General features: G+C 39.6%; 1 protein-coding gene across 1 annotated transcript; it reads right to left on the bottom strand.

The window, feature by feature from the left end:
• Positions 1–6,375: 6,375 nt before the first annotated feature.
• Positions 6,376–8,662, bottom strand: LOC108657512 (obg-like ATPase 1). Its single transcript, XM_089263985.1, has 5 exons — positions 8,471–8,662; positions 8,151–8,345; positions 7,601–7,661; positions 7,151–7,532; positions 6,376–7,090 (listed from the first exon to the last, which is right to left on the bottom strand). The coding sequence occupies exons 2-5, from the start codon at positions 8,329–8,331 to the stop codon at positions 6,521–6,523; spliced, it is 1,194 nt and encodes a 397-aa protein (XP_089120111.1). The 5' UTR covers positions 8,332–8,345; positions 8,471–8,662; the 3' UTR covers positions 6,376–6,520.
• Between the last annotated feature and the right edge of the window lie 15,249 nt (positions 8,663–23,911).

The raw sequence follows: 23,911 nt of genomic DNA, 5'->3' as shown, positions 1-23,911 counted from the left end.
ATAATAAGTGATCCCTTTAAGAAAAAATTAGTGTTTAGCATTGTTAAAAAATAAATTTGTTAAAATGAAATAAAAAAAAGTCTAAGTGCCACACATGTCGTGAATACCTTTTTGAAGAGGGTATAGAAAGCGGGTGCCAAATTACACCTATGGCCTCGCCTAGTCCTATATTTCTTTAGTTCGGGTATAAATATAAATTTAAGATTTCAGTGTCCCGGTCGTAGAGGTAGCCAAAAACCCCCACACATTCTCGAATGACCAAGAGATCCCGCCCAGCTACTTATTTTTAGGCCAAGAACAGTATGTACGTATCATAAAAATTTTATGGCCCCTTAATATGAGGCAAGAAGGACCGACATGGGCCCATATAGACCCAAAGATACAGTCCAGCAAGTATACTCAAGCAAATACTACACCTATTATTATGGTGACTTGTGGTGAATTAAAATGATGGAAATGTATATGATATATTGTACACATTGTTTCTTTTATAATATGGTGATCAATTGTGACGGGTCGTAAACGTGATGGTATTTCCGGGAGTTTTTTGTTTTAAAGCTTAGCAAGAAGTTACGGAAGTTAGCAATGTTTGTAAGCGTGCCTTATAGGGCGAGGGCATTAGAAGAGACATATCAAGGAGTTGAACCAAGAAAAAGTGAATCTGAGGAGAAGAAAACTAAATTTTCTTTTTCAAGCGAGGTGAAGAAAGCGTGCGTGCAATTGGCGACAATTGCCATTCTCAGTTTTTGATTCTGCACCGCTTGAAGCGCTGACAGACCAAATGTTTAATGGGTTGTAGATGAGCCCCATTACATCACGGATAGTTATGCATCATATATCTAAAAAGACCGACTTCAATGTAAGATGTTATCGCTCAAAGTCGGCGTTGCGTCCCGACATTCGAAAGGCATTCTGGGTGTAAAAGTCCAGTATTACAGAAATCATTCCATTGAAGTGAAGACATTCGGCAGAGTTGAGCTGCGACAACACACAGGGCTCAATTTGAGCAGAAAAATCTTTTGACAGAATTTTCGATTTCAAAGCAGCAATTATATACCATAACTTCAGACAATGGCAGGAATGTCAAAAATTGATTATTTAAATGAAGACCCCGAAAGTGTGTGTGATCTCGAAAATGAGCAGCTGAAACAGCTGTTCACTCCATGCAATTAGCCGTAAGACTTTTTTGAACAACGATGGAAGGGTTGCAACTGTTGCAAGTGCGCGTAAGCTTTTGATTCAGATAAGCATACAAATTAACGAATTTTAATTATACCAATGAATTATTTTCTTTTTTTTTTATACCTAATTTAGACTCGCAATTTCAACTACAGCGCTACCTCTGCCTGTAATTGATGTGCGCACTAAATGGAGTTCAATCTATGAAATGCTAAAAAGTGTATGCATATATGAGGAGTTCATCCGCCTGAAGAGAAGCAATGGACTGACATTAAAGCTCTGTTATCTGTGCTAGAGCCGCTTTCAGAAGCCACTAAATAGTCGCAAAGCGAACAACTTTTTGGGGAATCCTACAAGCTTTTCTTGGAGACTAAATTAATGGTTAAGTCTATGGCTGGCGCTAAAGATCTAGCCAAGAGAAGCGATAGGAAGCACAACAAATTAAGTCATTCTCTTTTCAATTTATTTGGATCCCAAAATTCGGCGGATTGTTTTTAAGAATCCAATTCTGGCGGCAGCCAAAAATCATTTGCGCCAAGTACTTCGACTCAACAAGACGATCGCCTTAAGTTGAAATCGCAAAGCACATTTTCATTATTGAACGCTTATGTGAACTCCATTGAAGTTACGTCAGACTGTGAAGTGTCTAAGGCAGAGGATGAACCGAGATTTATGGGTATTCGCCAAAGCCTATAGACTTAAAACGTGGATATTATGGGAAGAGAAAAAGTTTACAAACTCGATATGCGCGTGATATATACGACCCAGGAAAAAATTCGCTAGCTCTTATATCTTCTGAAATCGACGCGCTCATACATACGGACAGACGGATAGGGTTAAATTGATTCAGCTGGTCGCCCTGATCAAGAATATACATATATACTCCGTGGGGTCTGCCCCGTCTCCTTCCATGTGCCTTAGCGTTCCAGCCGTCTCCTGCTGCAGGCCCGCTGCCTGCTAGAAATCCCTTGCACCCCAAGGTCGGATAGCGCGTCCACCCCGACCTAGCTATCCCTCTAATCCCGTGGTTCCGAAGGTGCTATGCACCTTCCTTTACAATTCCCTTTACATGAATTGATATAAAACATATGATCCTACCAAATGCCAGAAGCCGCTACAAGCTAGATGCAACGACTCAAGGTGTTTGGGAGGAGAGGCTAGGCGAGTCATTATCAAAAGAGAACTTTCCGCACCAAGAGTAATGAAATGCTCTCACCCTCCACTATATCCATGAACGAACAAGTAAGAAGACTCTAGTCGAGACTGCTCGACTAGGAGATACCATGAACCCTCCAAGCTGATATTCTTATCATTCTGCACTTCTTTTATGCACGCACACATACATACACATGCATCCACCCTCACGCGCCCGCGCTCTGCTAACTGCGCAGTAAGCAGCGACTGCGCTTGGGCTGCGCTGCAGTGTGGGCAATAATATGAAATTTAAATTAATGAAATTTTCAGAGCGTAATCATATGGTCAAAATGTGTGTACATTCTAAAGCACAAGTCTCTAGTACTTGAAATAAGTTTTTTACAAATTGGGGGCGAAGGGGGCGTGGTATCCGAAATCTGTTGATTACAAAATGTTTGTATTCATCATATATATATACACAGTAAATCTGAAGTCTCTATGTCTAATAGTATTCCAATGAGGCTCAAAAAACAAAATCAATTTTTCGATTATTCTCGATAAAAAAGTTATCGGATGAGTTATCGAAAAAATAAAGCAAACTCGTACTGCGTATGGTATACACGAGTATGCACAAAAAAGCTCTCTAGCTCTTATATCTTCTGAGATCTCGGCGTTCATACGGACAGACGGGCGGACGGACAGACGGACAGGGCTATATCGACTCAGCTCATCGTGCTGATCAAGAATATATATACTTTGTGGGGTCTGCGATGATTCCTTCTGCCTGTTACATACTTTTACACAAAAACATTATACCCTGATTTCCCATTTTCAATGGGTTCAGGGTATAAAAATGTATGCGAGTGGTTTTTGACGTCCTTATATGAGGTAAATCCCACCAAATAGACAAAATAACCTTATTTTAGTGGATATTGGCTTTCGAACTGGTTCCGCTTGAACTTAATTGTAAACAACCCACTTATCGTTTAATAAGCGAATCCCAATTGTTAGTGCGAAAAGCGAATTTCGTTCTGTAAAAATATGGGGATCCCATATGTCAAGCTACGAAATGAATTCTACACGTTTCATGTGGCTTATCGGTTTCAATGGGCCTTTGAAGACGTGGTGCATACTCAATCGAAATTTCCGCAAGCCAATGTTGATATTTACATTCCGTCAGTGAATCTCCACCATATCCATAGTAAGGCATAAAAAAATGCCGAAAATGCAGTTTTCGGTCTTTCAAGCCAAGCTTTTTATTAGACGAAATCACTTTATAATTGAGAAAATAGAGCGCAAAGTGAGAGAGGAAAATAAAATCGAGCTATTCAACAATGCTTAAAATTCGACCATCTCGGCCAAGCGCTTGAAGCAATATGATTATGCTGTCCCAGTGTTAAAAGACTCTGTAGGTTGCGCAAAGAAACGTTCCGTTACTTTTAATGTTAGCTAACAGCTATTTGTGACGTCACATTTTCAGATTATGCTCTGTTAACCCAGCTGAAGCTTGCAGTGTATTGCAGCAGAGATCCGCCAAGTACAGGATAGCTTATGAGAATAACAGTGCCAAATTGAGCTGCTTATCGATAAGTATTAGAAAGAAAATTCCAGAGTAGTGAAGCTCGAAATAATTGATTTATATGTACATACATACTAGTATTGTGCTTGTGATTGATTAATTTATTAAGGCCCATTCGACAGTCACTCTACAATTTACAAATTATTAAATCGAGAGACAATTATCTTCCCATCGTATACATACATACACATATGTACAGTGGCTCACACCTTATTTCGTGCAGCAGCATAGTACAACTTTGAAACCGTATTCCCGCTAAACCAGTAAAGATATCCAAAAAATTTAAATGAGGTCTTATTTATTGGTTATTCATTATATATTAACACTTTAAATTATTTTTTTATTATAATTAATAAGATTAAAAACTAAAGAAAACTAAAAAAACAGCCCCTTTCCATGTCACAGCTTATTTCGTGCACTTCACTTTCAACGACTTTATTGTCCAAAAATTCTTAAATTGGGATAATTTTTTAACTCATTTTTATTTAATCACCTCTTTGAATCGTGATTCCATCGAGTTTACTCATTTTCGGGTGATTCTGCTAGAGATTTTTGGCCAATCCTCCAACAGGGCTGTTTTGAGGTCATTTTTATTGAATATTGACCATTTCCGAATGGCCACGCCCAATTTTGCCCACAAATTTTTTATAACGTTCAGGTATGACCACTGGGCCAGCGGATTTACCACATTTGGACTGTTCCAGATCAACCAGGACTAGTCAATACCCGTTTTATTGTTTTGGTCATATGTCTGATGCAATTGGGATCGCCCTTCTAGACCCAGTTCTTCTGCATTTTGGAGCAAATCAGCCACTGCCATAGCTCATATTTGATTTTAGGTGCTGATCTTTGAGCTCAGTATTGGGTGGGCGCCAGGCATATTGCTTCCAATCCGAACCATATATATGCACATGAGTCGAAATTTAATATATTTGCGTCGGATGGGTTCCAATATGATTGCCGCTAAGCAAATACTGAGCTCCAAGATCAGCACCTAAAATCAAATATGAGCTATGACAGTGGCTGTTGCATGGTTGGGCCTGCAGGTCGGGTTTGGCAGTTGGATACTTAGATTTCATTGATGGTAATATGAACAATAACATGTACCTATCCTTTTTGAAGAAGAATTTGCTCCAAAATGCAGAAGAACTGGGTCTAGAAGGGCGATCCCAAGTGCATCAGACATATGACCAAAACAATAAAACGGGTATTGACTAGTCCTGGTTGATCTGGAACAGTCCAAATGTGGTAAATCCGCTGGCCCAGTGGTCATACCTGAACGTTATAAAAAATTTGTGGGCAAAATTGGGCGTGGCCATTCGGAAATGGTCAATATTCAATAAAAATGACCTCAAAACAGCCCTGTTGGAGGATTGGCCAAAAATCTCTAGCAGAATCACCCGAAAATGAGTAAACTCGATGGAATCACGATTCAAAGAGGTGATTAAATAAAAATGAGTTAAAAAATTATCCCAATTTAAGAATTTTTGGACAATAAAGTCGTTGAAAGTGAAGTGCACGAAATAAGCTGTGACATGGAAAGGGGCTGTTTTTTTAGTTTTCTTTAGTTTTTAATCTTATTAATTATAAAAAAAAAAATAATTTAAAGTGTGAATACATAATGAATAACCAATAAATAAGACCTCATTTAAATTTTTTGGATATCTTTACTGGTTTAGCGGGAATACGGTTTCAAAGTTGTACTATGCTGCTGCACGAAATAAGGTGTGAGCCACTGTATGTATGTATGTGCTCACTTCACAAGACCAACGGTAAATTTTGGGCCTTACAATCTGTACAGGCAAGAGCTTCGCACACTGTCATACAATGGCTAATACCTGTACAAAAAGTGTAAATGTGTGTGTGCATGATCGTCGCCAAAACATATTCTTTAGGCGCCTTAACGCTTTCATACCCTTCATAAGATTTTGTATGAGCGTGGCAAACGCTTCTAAGATTTCAGTATACCCTTCACTCAAAAGAAAGAGCTGGGATCGTCGTGGACAAATTTCAATTTTTGTGCGCTGCTGAGTTGGATGATATGAGTGACCATAAAGAGAGAGAGAGAGAAGAGAGAGTAGGACACATAGCGCACGGCGCCGCCGTGCTTCATATAAAAACGGGACAATTTTTTTGAGAGCGCTCGCTGCGCACTGACTTTGTCGTGCTGTATTTTAACTGCTCGAGCCTTAAGGGGCTGAGCCGAGAAAATACGAAGTCGAGCAGTCTCTTATGCACATTTTTTTCGGCGCTGAAACTGACCAAAAATAAGGTTGTAGGCTAGTAGGGGCGTGACAAATCGGGAATAACTGCATTTTCTAGTATTCTGCCCGACTGACGCGTTTTTTTATATTATTATTATCAGTCGTTATTTATGCGTAGATTTTTTCAATTAATGAAATTTGAAACCGGTGACTTGCAGAGTTTCGATTTGGTGAGTAACACCCAACCTTGTATAAATATTCTAATAATAATCACAAGCCTTTGAGTCATAAAAAAAAACAAATGCATTTTACTTCGGTCATATGAGTGGGAGCGTAGCATTCGGCATCAGGCAAAGCACACAACTATTTGTGAATATAGAAATAAATTCATGTACATGATGATCAGCATGACAATGTAGGCGCATCACTTCTTCTTGGCATCTTTAAGACCAGCTCCGGCGTTGAATTTGAAGAAAATGATGTCGCCATCCTCGACCGTGTAGTTGCGTCCCTGTTGGCGATACTTGCCGGCCGCCTTTGCGGCCACCTCACTGCCCTCGGCCTTGAAGTCCTCGAAGTGCATCACCTCGGCCATAATGAAACCCTTCTCGAAGTCGGTGTGAATGCGTCCTGCGGCCTGTGGCGCCTTTGTGCCCTTCTGTATTGTCCAGGCCTTGACCTCGTCGGGGCCGGCTGTGAAGAAGTATTCCAGCTGGAGGGCCTTGTAGCCGGTGACAATGATTTTGTCAAGCTGGCTCTTGCACTTGGTCTCCTCTTCGTAGCTCTTGCGTTCGAGCTCGTCCTTTTCACTAAGCTGCTGCTCGAATGCGCCCGAGAAGGGAATAAGTAGAGCGCCCGGATCGTTCTTGTCAATCCAGTCCTTAATCTTGGGCAGCCATTTGTTCTTCTTGCGTATGAAGTCCTTGTCAGACAAATTGACCAGATAGATTACTGGCTTGGACGTCAAGAACAAATACTTGTTCAGCGTTTCAATCTACGAAAAAGAGAGGAAATATGAAGGGCAGGATAGAAAATAGAAATACTCGTTACCCACGTCGTGGGCATTCCAGTCCTCAAATCGCAGCTGACGCTTCTGGTCGACTAGGATGTCCTTGATCTTCAGCATGGAGTCATATTCGGGCTTTAGCTTCTTGTCGCCGCCACGGGCCACCACTTTCTCCAGTTTGTCCAGATTCTGCAACAGCTTCTCTTCATCCTTCAACCGCAGTTCCTCAGCAATTATGCTCAAGTCGCGCACAGGATCCACCTCGCCTTCCACATGCGTCACATCTGGATCCTCAAAGGCGCGGCACAAATGGAAAATGGCATCGCAGGCACTGATGTGCGAAAGAAAGTCATTACCCAAGCCCTGGCCCTCGGCGGCACCCTTGACCAGTCCGGCAATGTCCACCACATTTAGATAAGCGGGCACAACACTACAAACGAACGGAGAACATATTCATTTGAGCACTCTTATTTGACACTCAATATGCGGCACACTCACCTGGCTGGCTTGTGGTAGTCCACGAGGTACTCGAAGCGTTCATCGGGCACGGGTACACGACGTATGGGTAAGGCAAGGTGAACGAGCGAAAGAGAGAGATGCAGAGAGAGAAAGAGCGCATGTTAGCTGGTATTGTAATTGGGAGTTTGGGGCGGGATTCAATGCCAGGCACTGCCCTGGCCAAAGCGCCAATCATTGCAATTTTCTATAATTTTTATAAAATCAAAAAAAAAAAAAAAAAAAAAAAAAAGCCGCAAGCGCCAAAATGAAGTCGCTCAAATTAAATGGGCTGCACGTAATTTGCATACGAAGCAGCTGCTGGCTGCTTGGCTGGCTTGTGGAATCTTAGCCTGCAACTAGATCTGGCAAATTGCCGAGATTGGGACACGCCCCCGCGACGGCAGCCAACATAGAAGCGACACAGGGAAGCTGCGGCAATGCAATCAAACGAACAAAAAAAAACTGCATTGATTACAATTATTTGGAGGCAACGCAAATTGCGACTGCAATGGCCGGCGGCATCGCAGCTCTTGGTAATTGGAATACTTATTCTCATTGGGCTTAATGGTGCAGAAGGGGAAATTCTCGGCCGGCGCGGCGCTCTGGGTCAGCACATTAAAGAACGTCGACTTTCCAACGTTGGGCACGCCGACGATGCCGATGCGCAGGTTGGTGCCAATGCGTCCGATCAGCGGCTTGCGTTCAGGTTCATCGTGCTTCTTAGGTGGCATATTGAGTGCTGTCGCTGCAACATGGGTATATATAGTTAAGCATATGTATGAATGTATGCTTTTATGGCCTTTATTATTTTTGGCCACAACAGCACTCGACATAACCTCAACGTCGCTGGCTGCGGCTGTTTACACTTACTTGAATTCTGTGCGCTGCGGTTCGCCTTCACTAGTAAGTTATTTGAAAATTAAAATGATATTCGGTTACTTCAAATGCTTTTGCTATATTATTTACATAAATTTCTGCTGCCGGTCAAAATAAACTAAAGTTGCTGCCGATTCCGTCCACCTCGTTGAAGCATATAGCAGGAGAGAGAGAGAGAGAGAGAGAGAGAGAGAGATTGTATGAACAGCTGTCAACCACACAGCGCTGTCTGAAGTTATGCTAAATGCCATTTGCACTTCCACATAGCATTCAGCTTTGTGTTATTTACGTGGCCTTTAGTATACGCTTTAGGCAATAGATGGCGCTTATAAGCGGGAATTTCAAATATTAAATTTTCATTTTCAAATTCATGTTTATTATTTCTTGAGCTAGATTACGTTTTATTTATTAATTTTTTGATGCAATACTATTATTAAACTTCACTGCTGAAATGTAATTGGATAAAACTGTAAAACGAAAATTAAAAAGAAGGTTTTGATTAACAAAAATGTAAAAAATATAGAGATTTTCTGTTTTTCAGTGTCGAACAATAAACCTAAAAAATCTTTCCAGCATTGCATTCCTGAACTCTGTGCAGTGCAAGTATAATAAGTGTCTGTAAGGTGTGCGTGTTTCTGGTCGTCAAGAATCTGGGCAAAATTCTTTCTTAATTTTTGATACAGTTTGCGCTCGATAATGTGATCAAAGCAACAAAAACAATGGCCAGCATATCTGTGAAAGTCATTTTACAGACGCACGTACGCGCAATTTGGCGGCTTAGTGAAAACCTGCAATAATCAATAATTAAGCATAATTAGTGAGCCGATCGTGAGCTTTATGATACATTGAAACGCAACGCAGCGCAGCGCAGCTTCCAAAAATAAAATAAAAACTGAGAGAAATAGCCAGTCGAGTCAAAAGAGTTCGCCACTTATCGTTTGATTTGATTTGAAGTAATGCTACCAAGTCTTTTCTTTCATCCAAATTAAAAGCGCCGTTATTCGTGCGCGGAGTTTAATCTATGTAGCATATGAATATATATGAAGATATATAAATGTATGCATGTGTGTGGACATATAATTTGATCTGCCAAAGAGATAAGGAGCGAGAGGGAGAAAGGGAGAGGGAGAGCAGTGAATCGAGGTCGGATCGATGATCGCATCGACCATCAAGGACAACAAAATTGAAAGTATCGGAAAACTTTTACTTAAACTTTAAGCAGTTCCACTTAATGTCAAATCGACTCAGACAACACTTAATAACACAACAAAAAATAATAGTTCTAAGACAATTAATAAAACTACTATAGCATAGACCCTGCAGAGAGGCACGCTAGGCATGCGGAACACAATTTAACGATCGATTGCGGTTTCAGGGCATTTAAAAATCCATTTGTATAGGCAACCGCAGCAGCTCTTAAAGGATCATAGCCGGGCCAACTGTTGTTTGCTGATTCTTAACAATTTAATTCGTTTGCCCACAAAACCGCAAAACGTTCTCTCACCGCTTAGTTGCTTTTCATCTTATTATTATTGTTCTTTTTATTGGTTTACTACTAAAACAGGGTAAAGGTCTGCTAGGCACATGTAACAGGCGGCATCAAAGCCTTCTCTGACCCTACAAACTCAACTTTGTGGCAAGCTGTACTGAGTAGTCGTTGTGCCCATTGGCGGAAGACCTTAGGCTTGCCGTAGTTTTGTTTGAATATACTCTATGAATCCCAATTGAAGCACCATACTTAATACATTTATTTTTTTAAAGCCTTGGAGATGAATATTTCACCTGAATCGATTTAGCTGTCCGATTTCCCTTGTTTTTGAGAGATTTTCATCTCTCTGCCCATTAAACACAAAACATTTAAATTTAATGAAATATTCAAACATATACAGTTTTTATGATAACTGGAGGTGTGACCAATCGGGTAATTCAAACTTCTAAAATTCGGGAATTTATTTTGTTTACCGCCTGGCTGATTAACCGACAATAAAGGTGCTTATGTCAAAATTTGGAGACTCTAAAATTGACTGTCAAGTTACTGTAGATTATCCCACGAGATAGGTAAAACATTAATTATCTGCCGATCTCGAATGAGTATTCATAAAGTATACAACAATACATATATTTACTTTTGGCTACTGCCTGACATATTCCATAATTTAGTAAGATGATAATAATGATGAAATTATCATCATCATGATTTAGATTCGATTTAGAAAATGTCTAAAGTAAGCTTTTATACAATAGGGAATAGTAAAATCTCAAGTATGAAGCTCCACATCTGTGTTATATGAAAATATAATAATTGAATTCAGTACAGATTGAGTAAATGACATAAATTAAACTGCATTTGATTGCCTATTTTCTCGTAATTTTATTTAAATATAAAATTTATGATCTTGAAGTTGGCCTTGATGACGGCATAAAATGTAATAATTCAGTCATCTTTAACCTATAATTGAATTAATTTCCAGATTGGCCACGGTTCTTGCATTGGATATTACAAACTTATCAAAATAACTGTGGTAATATATTAAAAAAAAGGTCTGCTTTCAGAACATTCTTACTTGACTCAAATTTGGCTCTAAAATTCAAAAGAAGATTCCTCATGCAATTATTATACAATTTATCCTATATGCTATATAAATTTCTATATATTTATCAATTTTAATTTGTCTGTTGAGCTACGAACTGTGGAAAGGTCTTTGAAAATGTTTGTAAGCGCATTTCGCGTTCGTCGCTTAAGTCTTTTGTTTTGGCCTGTTCTTCGGCAATGGAATGAAAGTCGTGTTGCGCCCAATTATTTTAATTCGGCAATAAAATTTGTATATTTCAGCATTCCATTAATTGAGGCAACAAGCTGAAATGGCAGAAAGAGCAGCCACAACAACTCCAATTCGTGGAAATTTCATGCAATGTGCTCAGATCTACATACATACATATGTACATATATAACACTCGTATGCATTTCACCTGCCCGAGTGCCGAGCTACGCTGTGCCAAGCCACGCCATGCCACGCCCCCAGCTGCCTCGCCCCGACGCGTTACATTAACGCACGCCTAATAAGTATGAATATTAAATACGAATCGTACATTGTAGATTGGGGGTATCGCCGCTATAATTATGGCCACAGCCCGCGCGCACACCTGGAGCATGGAACATGGAATAGTTGCGTGGGCAGGCGCCTTTTGGCTTTTGCCTTTTCGGCGGGGCTCTCAGGCTCGTTGCTAATTTGGCAAATTAAAAACGGGTGCTACGCCGCCAATAAGAAGCCGCAATTATAGATACGAGTCCAATATCAGTATGTGTGTGTGCGTGTGTGTGCGTGTGTGTGTGTGTGTGTGTGTGCATGGAAATTTATGGGCCGCATACGCTTGTTGTTTGATAGGCATGCGGGTGGGCGGTCTGGCGGGCCAAAGGTGGAGCCCGCTTGCCCAGCCAACCGCTGCCCGCTCAGCGCCAATGACCGCCTCCGATAATTAAGCGCAATAAAAGTCAATTAAGTGCGGCTAATTAACAAACAATATGCAAAGAGCGGCTTCAATGGAAACAAAAAAAGAAAAGAATATTACAAATATATGTACATTTATGAATATATATCTACATATTGTATATCAAAGTAAATACATATGCATATTATATAAAAATACAGCTATGCTCATGGATATAATTGCCTCATAAGTGCCTCATAATTATTTGGCTAATATAAAATATAAAAGAATTGACTTTTGTTTTTATTTTTTGACGAAATAATTATTATTATATTATTTAAAAATATTTAAAAATTAAACCTCATCCTCTAAACGAGGCGCACTATTTTCGTGCACATAGCTGTATGGATGCATATATGTATGTATGTATATGCACGTCTTAGCTGACAGTTATAAATTATAAATGTTGTTCATATATTCCCATATTTATATATATTTAGATATTTATTATTTATGCTTATGTGTATATTCATCAATGAGTAATAATTTTCTCTCCTATTGAAGCAAAAATTTGATATTTTTTTGGCTTTTTTTCTATCTTTGGCGCATTAAGCATCATCAGCTGCCATTCACTATAAATTGTTTATGTATTGTTTAATTCTTAGGCCACGCCCTTCAGTGCTTGAGTCAGCCTATAAAAATAGAAAATAATTCTTCTCAAGATGGAATATATATTCTTCTTAGATGAAGTTTGCAACAAGAATTCAAGTTTATTTTTCTATTGATAGTTGAGGCGAGCTTAAATTATAAATAAATGGTATGTGATCAACATAAATATGTAGCACTCATATGCATAAGCTGATGTTGTAAATGTCCAAATACATAAAAAAATGTACGTATATAGATGCACCTATTATATTATATTTTAATATATTTTTTATTAGATTTATTTTAAGTAGTAATTTAAAAAAATACACATATATATATCTGAATTTTCCAACCGTGTTCACGTTAACATTCTTGCAAATAAATTTCCCCAAATGTCTGCGATATCCTATTTTGGCAGACTTGTCTTGTGTAATATATAAAAAGGACTGCTGAATATAAAAATAATATTTTTCTGTCCGAGGGAGGCTATCATTAGGGGCCCCTACTGGAGTATTTAATAATATAATACAGCAGAATATAGCAGTATTCGGCTGGAATAAACATCTAAAATCAATAAAAAAATCGGATATTGTTTTTTTTACGATGAAATCGAACTCTGTTATCTTTCAAAGACGTGTGAAAATCTCTAAGCAATTTCGACGCAATTCCTATAATAAATAAACATATAGCTTCAAGTGAATTTAGTTGAATGCGTGCTACTTATTGCAGTACATATAGAGCTAAATTGGATTTTCTTGCCATGTCGACGATGCCAAGGTAGGGTCCAGGTGCAGGAGAAAGAGCAGAAAGCGGAGCTGGGTATGGCGTCAGGGCCAACCTCAGTCTCTCAGCCAAAAAGAAGAATAAAAAAAAAAAAAAAAGGAAACAACCTCAGGGTTGATTTCAATTTCTATTTTCTTGAATGTTCTCTTATTTTTTTTTTTTTTCGTATTGTTTTTTATATGATTATTATTGTGCTTATTACGATTTCCATTTCAGCCGTGTGGCTAGGGGAGTCGCAAGGCAACGCCCACCTTTTTCTTGCATATACTTGAATATAATTGTGATCGGGCTCGTTCCGGTGTCAGCTTTTCCTCAACAGCAACAACAACAACAACAACAACAACTACAGTAGCATATGTTTGTATCTATATAGTACATATATATATAGGCACATATAGATGGATATTTATGTGCATAAATAATATGTTCCGGGTCTTTGAATCTATCGCACCTTTTGCATTTAATGCAGTTCCTCTTGCAACAGTTCCCACTTTCCTCCATCCTCGACGTTCTATTCCTTTGTGCATATTTTGGGTATTAGGTTATTTCTCCTTTGTCTCTCTAGAACGCTTTGGCTGGTCGGGCACCCATTGAGAATGGCTAAGTTGGGTAGTCTGACTCGACGTGGAGCTATGTGACACTCCTAGGGTATGTTCTGCTTCATATGATTCCAAGGGAAGGATCGATTGAGATTACAACTCTCGCATCAGCATTCACTTTCAGTTGATGTACATATTTGACTGTACTACACCCACTGAATGAATATCTGAAGCATATTCATTTAATATACGTTTCATTTCACCAAATTTTTCTCTAATAGAGCAGCCCTCTTTTCAGGATATCTCCTAGTCGCTCACTTCCAGCCAGATGCTGTGCGAGAATTGTCTGCGTGACGATGCGGAGTTTCTCTTTGCGATAGACTTGTGTTTACACTCTCGAGGCTTTCAATAGACTCTGTGTGCATTAGTTACGCGTATTTTTTGTTGAATTGTAATCGTTTCTTTATACCTGTAAGTATAATTAGAAAGTATGCTCTCATTTTATATACTTATGCTTTACTCATGATTTGCATCAGGGTCGTACCGATAAAGGGGAGAAGGAGACTTACCTTGGGTAATTGGCAACGGCTTATATATATGTTAGAAATAAATGAATGAACTGATGCAACTTTTTTATGACCCTCGTATATTACTTTTATAGACAATCGATTGAAAAGCATTTAGTTTATTTTTTTTTTTTTTTTCAAAAAAGGGTGTTGGTTCAAACAGATTGACGATTCTGGAGTGTCCCACTTCCCACACTATGCCCTTTTATTTGCTATATAGCAAATTAAGCTGGAGCATTGAATAAGAGGATGTTGAGCTAGACCTCATAGTCTGTGTAGATAATGCTTTAAGCCGAGATGACAGAATAGTTAAACGTTGGGATAAAAGCTAAATGAAACGATCCAAGAATTGTGATGAAAGATGAATCCTGTGATGATCATTTACGTCTCCGGCTTTCGACTATCAAAGAACTATCTAAAAAATGATCTTAGTATTTTATTTATAGTACCGCTGACACCTCTGAGCCAGTTGACCGGCGTGGTAGGTATTTCAGGTGATATTTTGAAGCTGTGCCGTTGACTTGTCATCCGATTGGGATCTGAATACTCTCATCTATCAGTATTTTGTTTTTAATTGAGAGACTTTATACCCTACCTGAAATGAGAACTGAATATAATTTGGTATTAGGTCTTGATCTAAGTAACAACAACGTTTTCTCTTATATCTGTGACCAGTCTCAGTCTCAGCAAAAATTTGGCACTTGGGAAAGTATTTTAAATATATATATGAACAGTTTTGATCTGTCAGCACAAATTTACAGAATTTAAATATGCTTGTCATGAGAAAGGAAGAGACAGCGCCTTAAGAGATCTTATCTCAATCAAAAGAACGATCTGCCAAATTGAGCTGTGAGTCTTGTTTACCTTTGCATACCTGCGGCTCCCACTTTTGCTCCGGCAATGGCGCATTGCCGCCATTTTGAAGAGCAATTATAGCAACCGCTGCAGGGGCAAGCCAAACTGGTCGTACACTTAAAAAAACAGCAAGCTGAAGCACTGGAAGAGTAAGAGATATCCTGTAACTGAATGCGATATGCACTTGGTTAGCCTGGATTCAATAAGCTCTGCTAACTCCTTGACCCATAGCCGTTATGTATCATATGTAATTAAACCTTCATATGTCATTAGAGATCCTAAAGCCGTTATATCTTATAGGCACGAGAATCATCGTATCATGCATTATTCATCACAATGTATATCAGAATTATATGCTTAAGGCGGAGTATCAAAGAATTGAGAGAATTGCTAAATCTAAATCTAAAATTTGGCCTTTGCAGTTCTTACACCTGCTTTATTTCAGCTATAGGCCATCTCAATCCAATCCATGCAGTAAATACAGGGTATTTGGAAGCTCGGAATGCATTCACATTTTGTGAAACATCAAATATGCGGTAATAAAAATTAAGCTGATGTTGAATTTGAAATTCAGATGCCAGTGTCGACGGCGACTTAGCCAATTATTATTAGTTGCCAGCAATAACAGCGGCAACAAGTTGCAGTTGCAAAAACGACACAAAAAGAGAAAGAGAGAGATGGCGAGAGAGAGAGAGAGGGGCAGAGTAGCTCTGACGACCAACAGTGAACAGAGCAAAAAAGCTAATAGGACCGCATTCATTAAATCCATTTAATGTACAGAGCGGCAAAATTATTGCGCTAAAAGAAAGAAAACGGAAAAAAGAAACAAAAACAAGAACAGAAAAAGAAAAGGCAGAAAAAATATACAGCGTACCATAATTGCAGTTGGCTGAACACCCCAAACGACGATGACGGCCATTAAAATGGCCAACAAATTTGCCTCGGCCGAGGGATGGGTTAGCTGCCTGAATGCTGCCTGCCACTGGCACTGGCACCATGTAAAGTGGCCCGAAACGCAACGCAAAGCCAAGCAACTGCAAAGCACAAGAAAAAACCATATAAAATGAAAACCGGTAGCAAAACCAGAGAGGAAGAAAAAAAGGAGTCGTAACAAGTCCAGCTCCACCTTTGGCTCCAACTCGAGGCTTCGGCTCTCAAACCAGGCCAGGTTTTACTCTCTCTCTCTCTGCTTTAATTACTTTCGTGGAAAACACGCGCGCCATTTTGCTGCTGCTTCTGCTGCCGCTGCTGCAGTAGTATTTGTTGTTGTTGTTATTAGCGACCATCGTGGGCTTTTCCAGCGCCAGCAAACTGTAATTTTCGTGGAAATGTTACTTCTCTTTTGGAATCGTCAAACAATTTGCAAGCCGCATGCAACAATATCTTCCTCTGATTCGCTGCTGCTGCCCCTCGCAGCCGTCAGCTGTATGTGATCATTAATGAAATGCGCCAACTATGGAGCAGCAGCAGGAAGTCCGACCACGCAATGCCCCATTGCAGGTGTAATGGCAGCTAAATGGGAGCTCCATCAAATTCCCCATAATTCATGGCTTGCCGCCGTCTAAAGATGTCATTGACGATCCGGCTGCACTCGTAGCGTATCGTAGCTGATCCTTGGGGCAGGTCCCCCAATCAATGAGATCTACCAAGGAATGTCGAGTGCTGTATCTAACTCTTACAGGGCATTGGGGCTATATGTATGTAGGTACCCCTTTACTGGAAACAGACGTAAGACCGTCCTTGGCTCACACCATTTACCCATTTCCATCCTATGGGGCAGGGCCTGCCCTCGCCTCGGACGAGTAAATTGTCGGTTTGCATGTCGAGTCCACATTTTCCACACCTTTAATTCACACTGTGCGCTATTGGCTGGCAGAGCAAATGACCGAGTGTCGCCTCTGGTCCTGCAGGGTGGACATCCGACATCCGACGTCCCATCGATCTCTAATGGAAATCATCTCTTCTATTGTAGATTTCAGGTGATGATAAGAAGCTAATTGAAATAACATTGGTATTTTTTTTTTTAATATATATAATTTAAATTAAAACCTAGCTGATATATTGTTCCTTACAAAATTTCTGCCGGTGGACTCAACTTTAAAATAATCGGTGGCCTTATAACTGTCGTCATTAATGTTCATGTCTTCGTCTAAAATATTTATATTTTGTTCGATTAAGAATTTATGCATTCGCTATTAAAAATATAAATAACATCTATAATAATAATTAGAAAAACAAGAGAGAGAAGATGTATTAAATAATAATTTGTTATATTATTTATATAATGTAAATGGAAAATGTTTATTTTGAATTACCACGCCCTTAGTAGGAATATCGGGAAAATGTAGAGGGCTTATCAGTCTTGGCAGTGCACGAGTACAAGTTGAACATTTCAAGTTCCCTGCTTCTTCAATAGCATCGTAATGGTGTGAATTGAAATACAGAAGACGGACGGACGGGTGGACATTACACAAAACTAATATACTTTCTTTCCCTTTAGGAAGGGAGTATTATAGTAATAGTAATATTAATAATAATATTTTACAGCCACGCCAATGTAAGCTTACGAATAAACCTCCTCCTGTGTTAAGCCTTCGAAATAGGCGTTATCTTTCAGTAGATTTCAAGGACGGGTCTTTACATGTACGTAAACAGCGCTCGGTCTGCACGTTAGTTCCTTGGCGGTTTCTACTTTTTCCACTGTAAACGGTAGAAAAAGAAAATGGCTTTGGAGAAACTACGGATGAAGATTATAGAGGAAAGGATTCACTTGGCTGAAACTATCGATGATCGTTTTCTTTCTTCTTTTCCTCTATACATGCAATGTATGTCAGTCAATTAGTCTGTGAGTTTTGATTCCGAAATTTCTGTAATTACTTTAAAAAACAGAAGGATATCTTACTATCTCGTGTCTCTGGAGAATAGCTTTTACTGCTGCACCCACATAAATTCATCTGAAATCCAACTTCTTCTTGTACAGTGTACAACAGATTCCTGTACTGGCTGTCAAGCTGTCATATAGTGCATTATTGTTTCTTAATAGAGCATTTTCCTTAAGTGATCCCAGTCTATTCAAAAAGTCTGTTGCTTGCTGAAGCTGTCACTAAAGATTGGCATTACAATCCTATTTATGAATAGCATTTTAGTAATGCAGTTTTAATTACAAGACTATTTATTGTTAAATTTAAGCTTGATTATAAAATTAATTCAATAATTTTTATTATTAATAAATATATATTTATAATGTTTTAATTTATGTTTAATCAACGACATATTAATGAATAATGTGTAGTATGTTGTATGATATACATATAAGCATATGCTCACAGTATAGTAGTGTACACAATATATGAACATTATCAGGCCCACAACATAGCAACACTTTGTTGCTTTATGTATATTTTAACAGCTATACATAAGTGCCGTAATATGATCGGTCACTTATGTATAGACCGGCCTGCAGCGTGGGATCTGCAGCGTAAGCATTGTTACGCCGCAGCTTAAACGCTAAAATGTATATGCCTTCTGCATATACATACAAACATATATACACACACATACCACATGCTACATACTCACATTCTGCCGCTGCTTTTAGCGACAGAATTCTTTATGTAAACATTATGTACTTAGGCTAAGACGAAACTTCTTATAATCCAATAAAGCATTCATAAAACCACAGCAGAACCGAACAGTCGATTTTTATCATTACAAATGAATAATTTTTTATACCTTTATACAATACATATGTATATACGTGTATATATATTATGATTAACTCCTTGTAAGATCTATTAAAGCAATGCATATAATATACCAAAATTATTTTCGTGTGAGAAACTATTTTTGCAATTTGTATTATATTTCACGAATTCCTAAGGATTATATAATCAAATTAAAGCTGAGCTGTTGTTAGCTCCCTCGGATCGCTCTGCCCCACAGTCACATGCGAAAATTCACTTGGAATGCGTTGACATTATTATTCAGTTGTGAAGAAGTAAATTGTGGAGTGTGCGGAGCTGAAATTTGAAATGGAAATTGGACGGCAGTTAGAACTGTTGGCGCACCCGTTAGACCAGAAGGAAAATTGAGAATTCAAACGAAACGAAATAAACCTGCCATTAGCCTGGCTCTAATTGGGCTTATTATACTATAAGCAGCTGGTTTTTTGTTGTATTTCTTATTTCTGCATACATACATACATGTGTACATATATGCATACTCTCGGCTCTGACTCGATGTGAGGCATTTCGCGTTGGGCTGACATCAAGTAGCGATGCTACGGCCAGGTTATAGTCAAAATGGCAACCAAAGAGAGGGGGCTAGAGAGGGGCTAGATCAGAAAAAGAGCGAGAGAGAGAAAGCAAGAGAGAGAGAGAGAGAGGGAGAGCAAGCCAGAGAAAAAAAATGTTGAAACGCAACAGCGCACAGCGTTTTGCGATTGGAGAGTAGAAGGCGAAAACGACCCCGCGTACTGGGCCAAACAATGGACAACGCCTTCAACGTGACTGATTGCCACATGGCACGGAAGCAGCGACGCTGATGACGACGACGACGACGGCAACGGCAACGGCCACGGCAACGGCGACTTGGCAAACCCAGGCTTCAGTCGTCGCGTCGCCATTGCGCAGTCGCCGTCTACGTCGAAGCCAGCGCAATGGCCGCCAAAGCTGTTTCTCCTGTTGTTGTTTGTGCTATTGCTGTTGCTGTTACTGTTGCTGTTGTGTTGTTTACCATTTTGTGCGTGTGTCTGTGTGTTTTATTTGCTGGTAGCATGCAAACCCAGCGAGCCACTCCCCGCAGCAACAATCTTTCACTTGCCGCGGCCCATTGTTAGGCCTGCAACCGCAAACTGGTTAAGCTCGCTGGCATCTCCATATCTGGCTGCTGGCTGCGATGCGACTGCCTCGACGACTTCTGCTGTTACACTTCGAGCAGCAGCCATTGCGACTGTTAGCAGCGCTGCTGGCAACACCAAAGATGCTGCTGCTGCACTCTGCACTCTGCACTCTGCACTTTGGCATGCACAGACTATCTCATGCAGTTTGTCATGCAGAGGGAAGAATGATTGGAGCAGCTAAAGTGCATATTGCATTGATCAATTTAAGATTTCATTTGAATGGTTTATTCTTGCTCAGCTGCACAGCAAGAATAATTTTATGATATAATATTATGATTATGCAGACTTCAATTGACTGACAATGTTAAATATGATTTATACTATAATATTATAGTACATAGAGATTAGAGATTATACATTCGACTATCTGCCTAGAGTTGGTTAGCTTGCTACAGAGGAATCTCGAGATTCCTATAGTCGCAGCTCCAGCTAAGAGCAGATCCGAATCAGCTCGCAGTCATATCAGACTACCAATTGGCGAAGGCAGCACAGATGACATTCTCCGCAGCCCAGGTGATGGGAATTTAGAATATCATCAAGTGCTATATATGAATTGAATTCAATTATATATAAAGATCATGTTCGAATACTTTATTAGAACATGTTATACCCACATATCAAGAGAGAGATAGAGAGAGGTAAATACCGAAATGTATCTGTATATACCATGTTCTATGCTCTTAGATGTAGATGAAGATGCAAATGAGCATGCTTTTGGTCCTGTATAAAATATTATTAGATACTTTTAGACCACTTCCCCTTTTATTGTTTCCTATGCAGACAACATTCTATAAAGATCTCAGATCTAATAATTCTATTGGATATATTTTTATATAATGTTTTGTACCTTCTAGATAGAACATCTTTTATAAAAATATTCCATATGTAAATTCAGTCTTTGTTTACTGTAGCCAAACCAAGGAATTGCCATTCGGCGTAATTTGCACACTATGATGGACCATATGGCCTTATATTTATTTTTTATAGCCTTTAACGAAATAACTCTAAGAGTTAATGCAATCGAGAAGCCACTCCAGCATAAGCTTATCTGAATATATATTTAAAGAGAAGAGCATCTGCAGGTCGTGATGGTGTGCTCATCTTTCAGCTATGGTCGTTGTTATTTACATTTTTGGTTAATTTGCGCGGTTGTTACTGCCGTTGGTCGTGATTGCAAGCTGCAGGCGCTTTTCTGCTGTGCCGAGGGTTCGAATCGTTCAGGCTCGCAGCAGCAGAAGAAAAAAAATTATTATTAGGTGTATCTTATCGACAGGAAGCGATCATCGCACATTCGCATTGGCCACGCTCGCTTCGACCAGCTTCCGAATCTCAAGCAGCCTCTCTCCGTTCCACAGCCAACAGTCGAGTCAAGCTGGCCAACCCTTCATCACGGCTGCTGCTGCTGCACTTGCTCCGCCAGTTCAGTTTTGAGTTTTTCAGATTGGCATTTGCAGTTGCTTATTAAATGCATTTTGTTGTGTTATTAGGCTCCGGCATTCGTGGAAATTGTTACCTACTGCAACTGGTTTTATTTCTCTTTCATTTTTTTTTTCTGCTGTTGCGCATATTCTTGCTGGTCGCATTTGCTACTGCAGCTACGGCTCCTGTGCTGCACTCATAGCAAACATAAGCCAGCAATTTGGCCGGCCAGTTTCGTGCTGCATTAGGCACAGATAAAGCTGCAGCACAGCTCGGGGATGTGGCTGCACGTATTTGCCATATTCATAGTGATTTGCCCATGTCAAGAGCCATTTGCTATCTATTTATGTCGATTTCTATTTGTTTTAATGCCAACTCAAGAGTATTTTTTATTCCAGATGTATTATTTGACCGCATTTGAGAGAGCTTGGCTGAAAAATGAATTGCATTTCGATCAGAAAGCCGTATTAATATTACTAAGCGAAACACTAAGACTAGCATAACTTGGATACTTTATTGATGATTTTCAATATTTCTATCCCCTCAGTCAAGCCTTCACTTGTAGTTTATCTTAATTATATATATACCTAGCACTTCACTAAAGGAATTTCAATACTTGAATCAAATCTAATATTTGCCAAAACTTCTGTCTCTCCCTTTCTCTCTCCGTCTCCAAAGACTGTCTAACAATATACAGTAGAATTACTCAAGGGACAGTCGCTATGCCCGGAAATCGCTATAACCGTATAAGATTGCTCATAAAATTATGTCTATGGACCAAAATTTTCGAGCAGTCTCGACTAGAGCCTTCTTACTTGTTTAGATATATTATTATTTCATTATGATTTTATTAAGTGTTATTCTTTATTTAACCAATTATCGAGTGTGCTGGGTGGCAAGGGACAGTAACAATATTGTCAGTTAGTATAAAATAAAAAAAAAAAACGAATGCTTTCTAATACATATATATATATATATACCAATACTGCTCATTGCAATTTTCAAATCCCCAATTATTTTATGTTTCGAATTTATAAATAAGGTACTTATGGTATGATATTTTACTCGGTTTTACAAGATCTTTGAGACAGTTAAAAAATATTTTGATGCGAATTATAAACTCTTGAAACTTACGGCAGACTTCCTATTTTGAAATTATCATTGTTGCTGTTTTATTAGCTTATAAGCCGCATGGGCCTGTGCAATAGGAGGCTGAAACCGCAGTAAAAACTATATAAAATCCTCGAAACAGAAGCGCAACTTAATGTTAGGGATATAGGCAAAAAGCTAATAGGTTTGTATCTATAAATAAAGTATAACGTTTTTATTATATATAGAATCGCGCTCATATAAAAATAGAGAGAGGCTCGGGGAGAGAGAGAGGCAAGAGTCAAGACGCGCACGCGCTCAGCCTTCGCATAGATCGATCGATTCGAAGTAGCCAACGGTGATGCAATATTTGCGCTGATGGCTCAAGATGCTTAATTAAATTATAGACCAACTGGCAATTGTATCCGTAGGGGATTCTTTTCAGAGAGCGAGGCAAGCAGAGATTGCTCGCTGCGCAGCAGCTGCAGAGAGAGCTGGGTGCCAGCGCGAACCAGGTCGCTGCAGGATGTGTGAAAGCCGATACTCGCGCATTGTTTTGATAATTATACGGTGCGCCGGGAGATGACGAGATTGTGATGAGGCAGATTGCGCATTGGCTATTGGGCATGTGCCGAGGCCATCATCCATCAAGGACTAGAAATTGACTTCCGCTCGCCAGGAGCGCAGACGCACAAAGCTTTGGCACCCCGTGCAGGATGCTTTGATTATTCATTCGGCTGCTGATGGCAGCGCTTCCGGGGCTTGGCCTATAATTATATTAGTGCGTTCTCGTTGTTGCAGGCGTCAAAAGGGTGCTATATGCGACGTCCTGCCCGAGTCCTGTGCGCAGCCGTAATTACAGCGAGAGAGCGAGCAAGAGAGAGCTGAGTCCTGGCGCAAGCGAGAAAGCAAACCTTTGAGCCTTTGCTAGCTCTCTTGCGCCCCTTACGCTGCGATTCGTTTTGTTTTGTTTTGTTTTTTTTTTTTTTATAGGTAATTTTTGCACACTTCCGGTTTGACATGTGACAGGCAACGCGTTCGTCCTATATTCAACAGTACGGGGCACGCATTAAGGCACACACATACACACTCACACACACATGCACACACGGGGGCGTTGCACGCCCGCCCGTCGAATGAATCGCTGCACAAATGCAAACGCGCGCAAGAAATAGGCCGGCTGCCAGGCCGACAGCCAGGCAACTAG

Source organism: Drosophila navojoa, chromosome X, assembly GCF_054131105.1.
Source record: "Drosophila navojoa isolate 15081-1374.11 chromosome X, UAZ_NAV_1.0, whole genome shotgun sequence".
In the NCBI taxonomy this organism is placed as follows: Eukaryota; Metazoa; Arthropoda; class Insecta; order Diptera; family Drosophilidae; genus Drosophila; species Drosophila navojoa.
The sequence above is the reverse complement of the archived record's forward strand: the minus strand, read 5'-3'. Positions and strand labels throughout refer to the sequence as shown.

What these genes read in the sequence shown, in the direction of transcription:
- LOC108657512 (XM_089263985.1), bottom strand. Translation starts at nt 8,331, where the DNA reads ATGCCACCTAAGAAGCACGATGAACCTGAACGCAAGCCGCTGATCGGA. An exon ending in CACCATTAAGCCCAATGAGA is followed by an intron (nt 7,662 to 8,150) that starts ATAAGTATTCCA and finishes CCTTACCCATAC; the next exon opens with GTCGTGTACCCGTGCCCGAT. An exon ending in AGGACTGGAATGCCCACGAC is followed by an intron (nt 7,091 to 7,150) that starts GTGGGTAACGAG and finishes TCTTTTTCGTAG; the next exon opens with ATTGAAACGCTGAACAAGTA.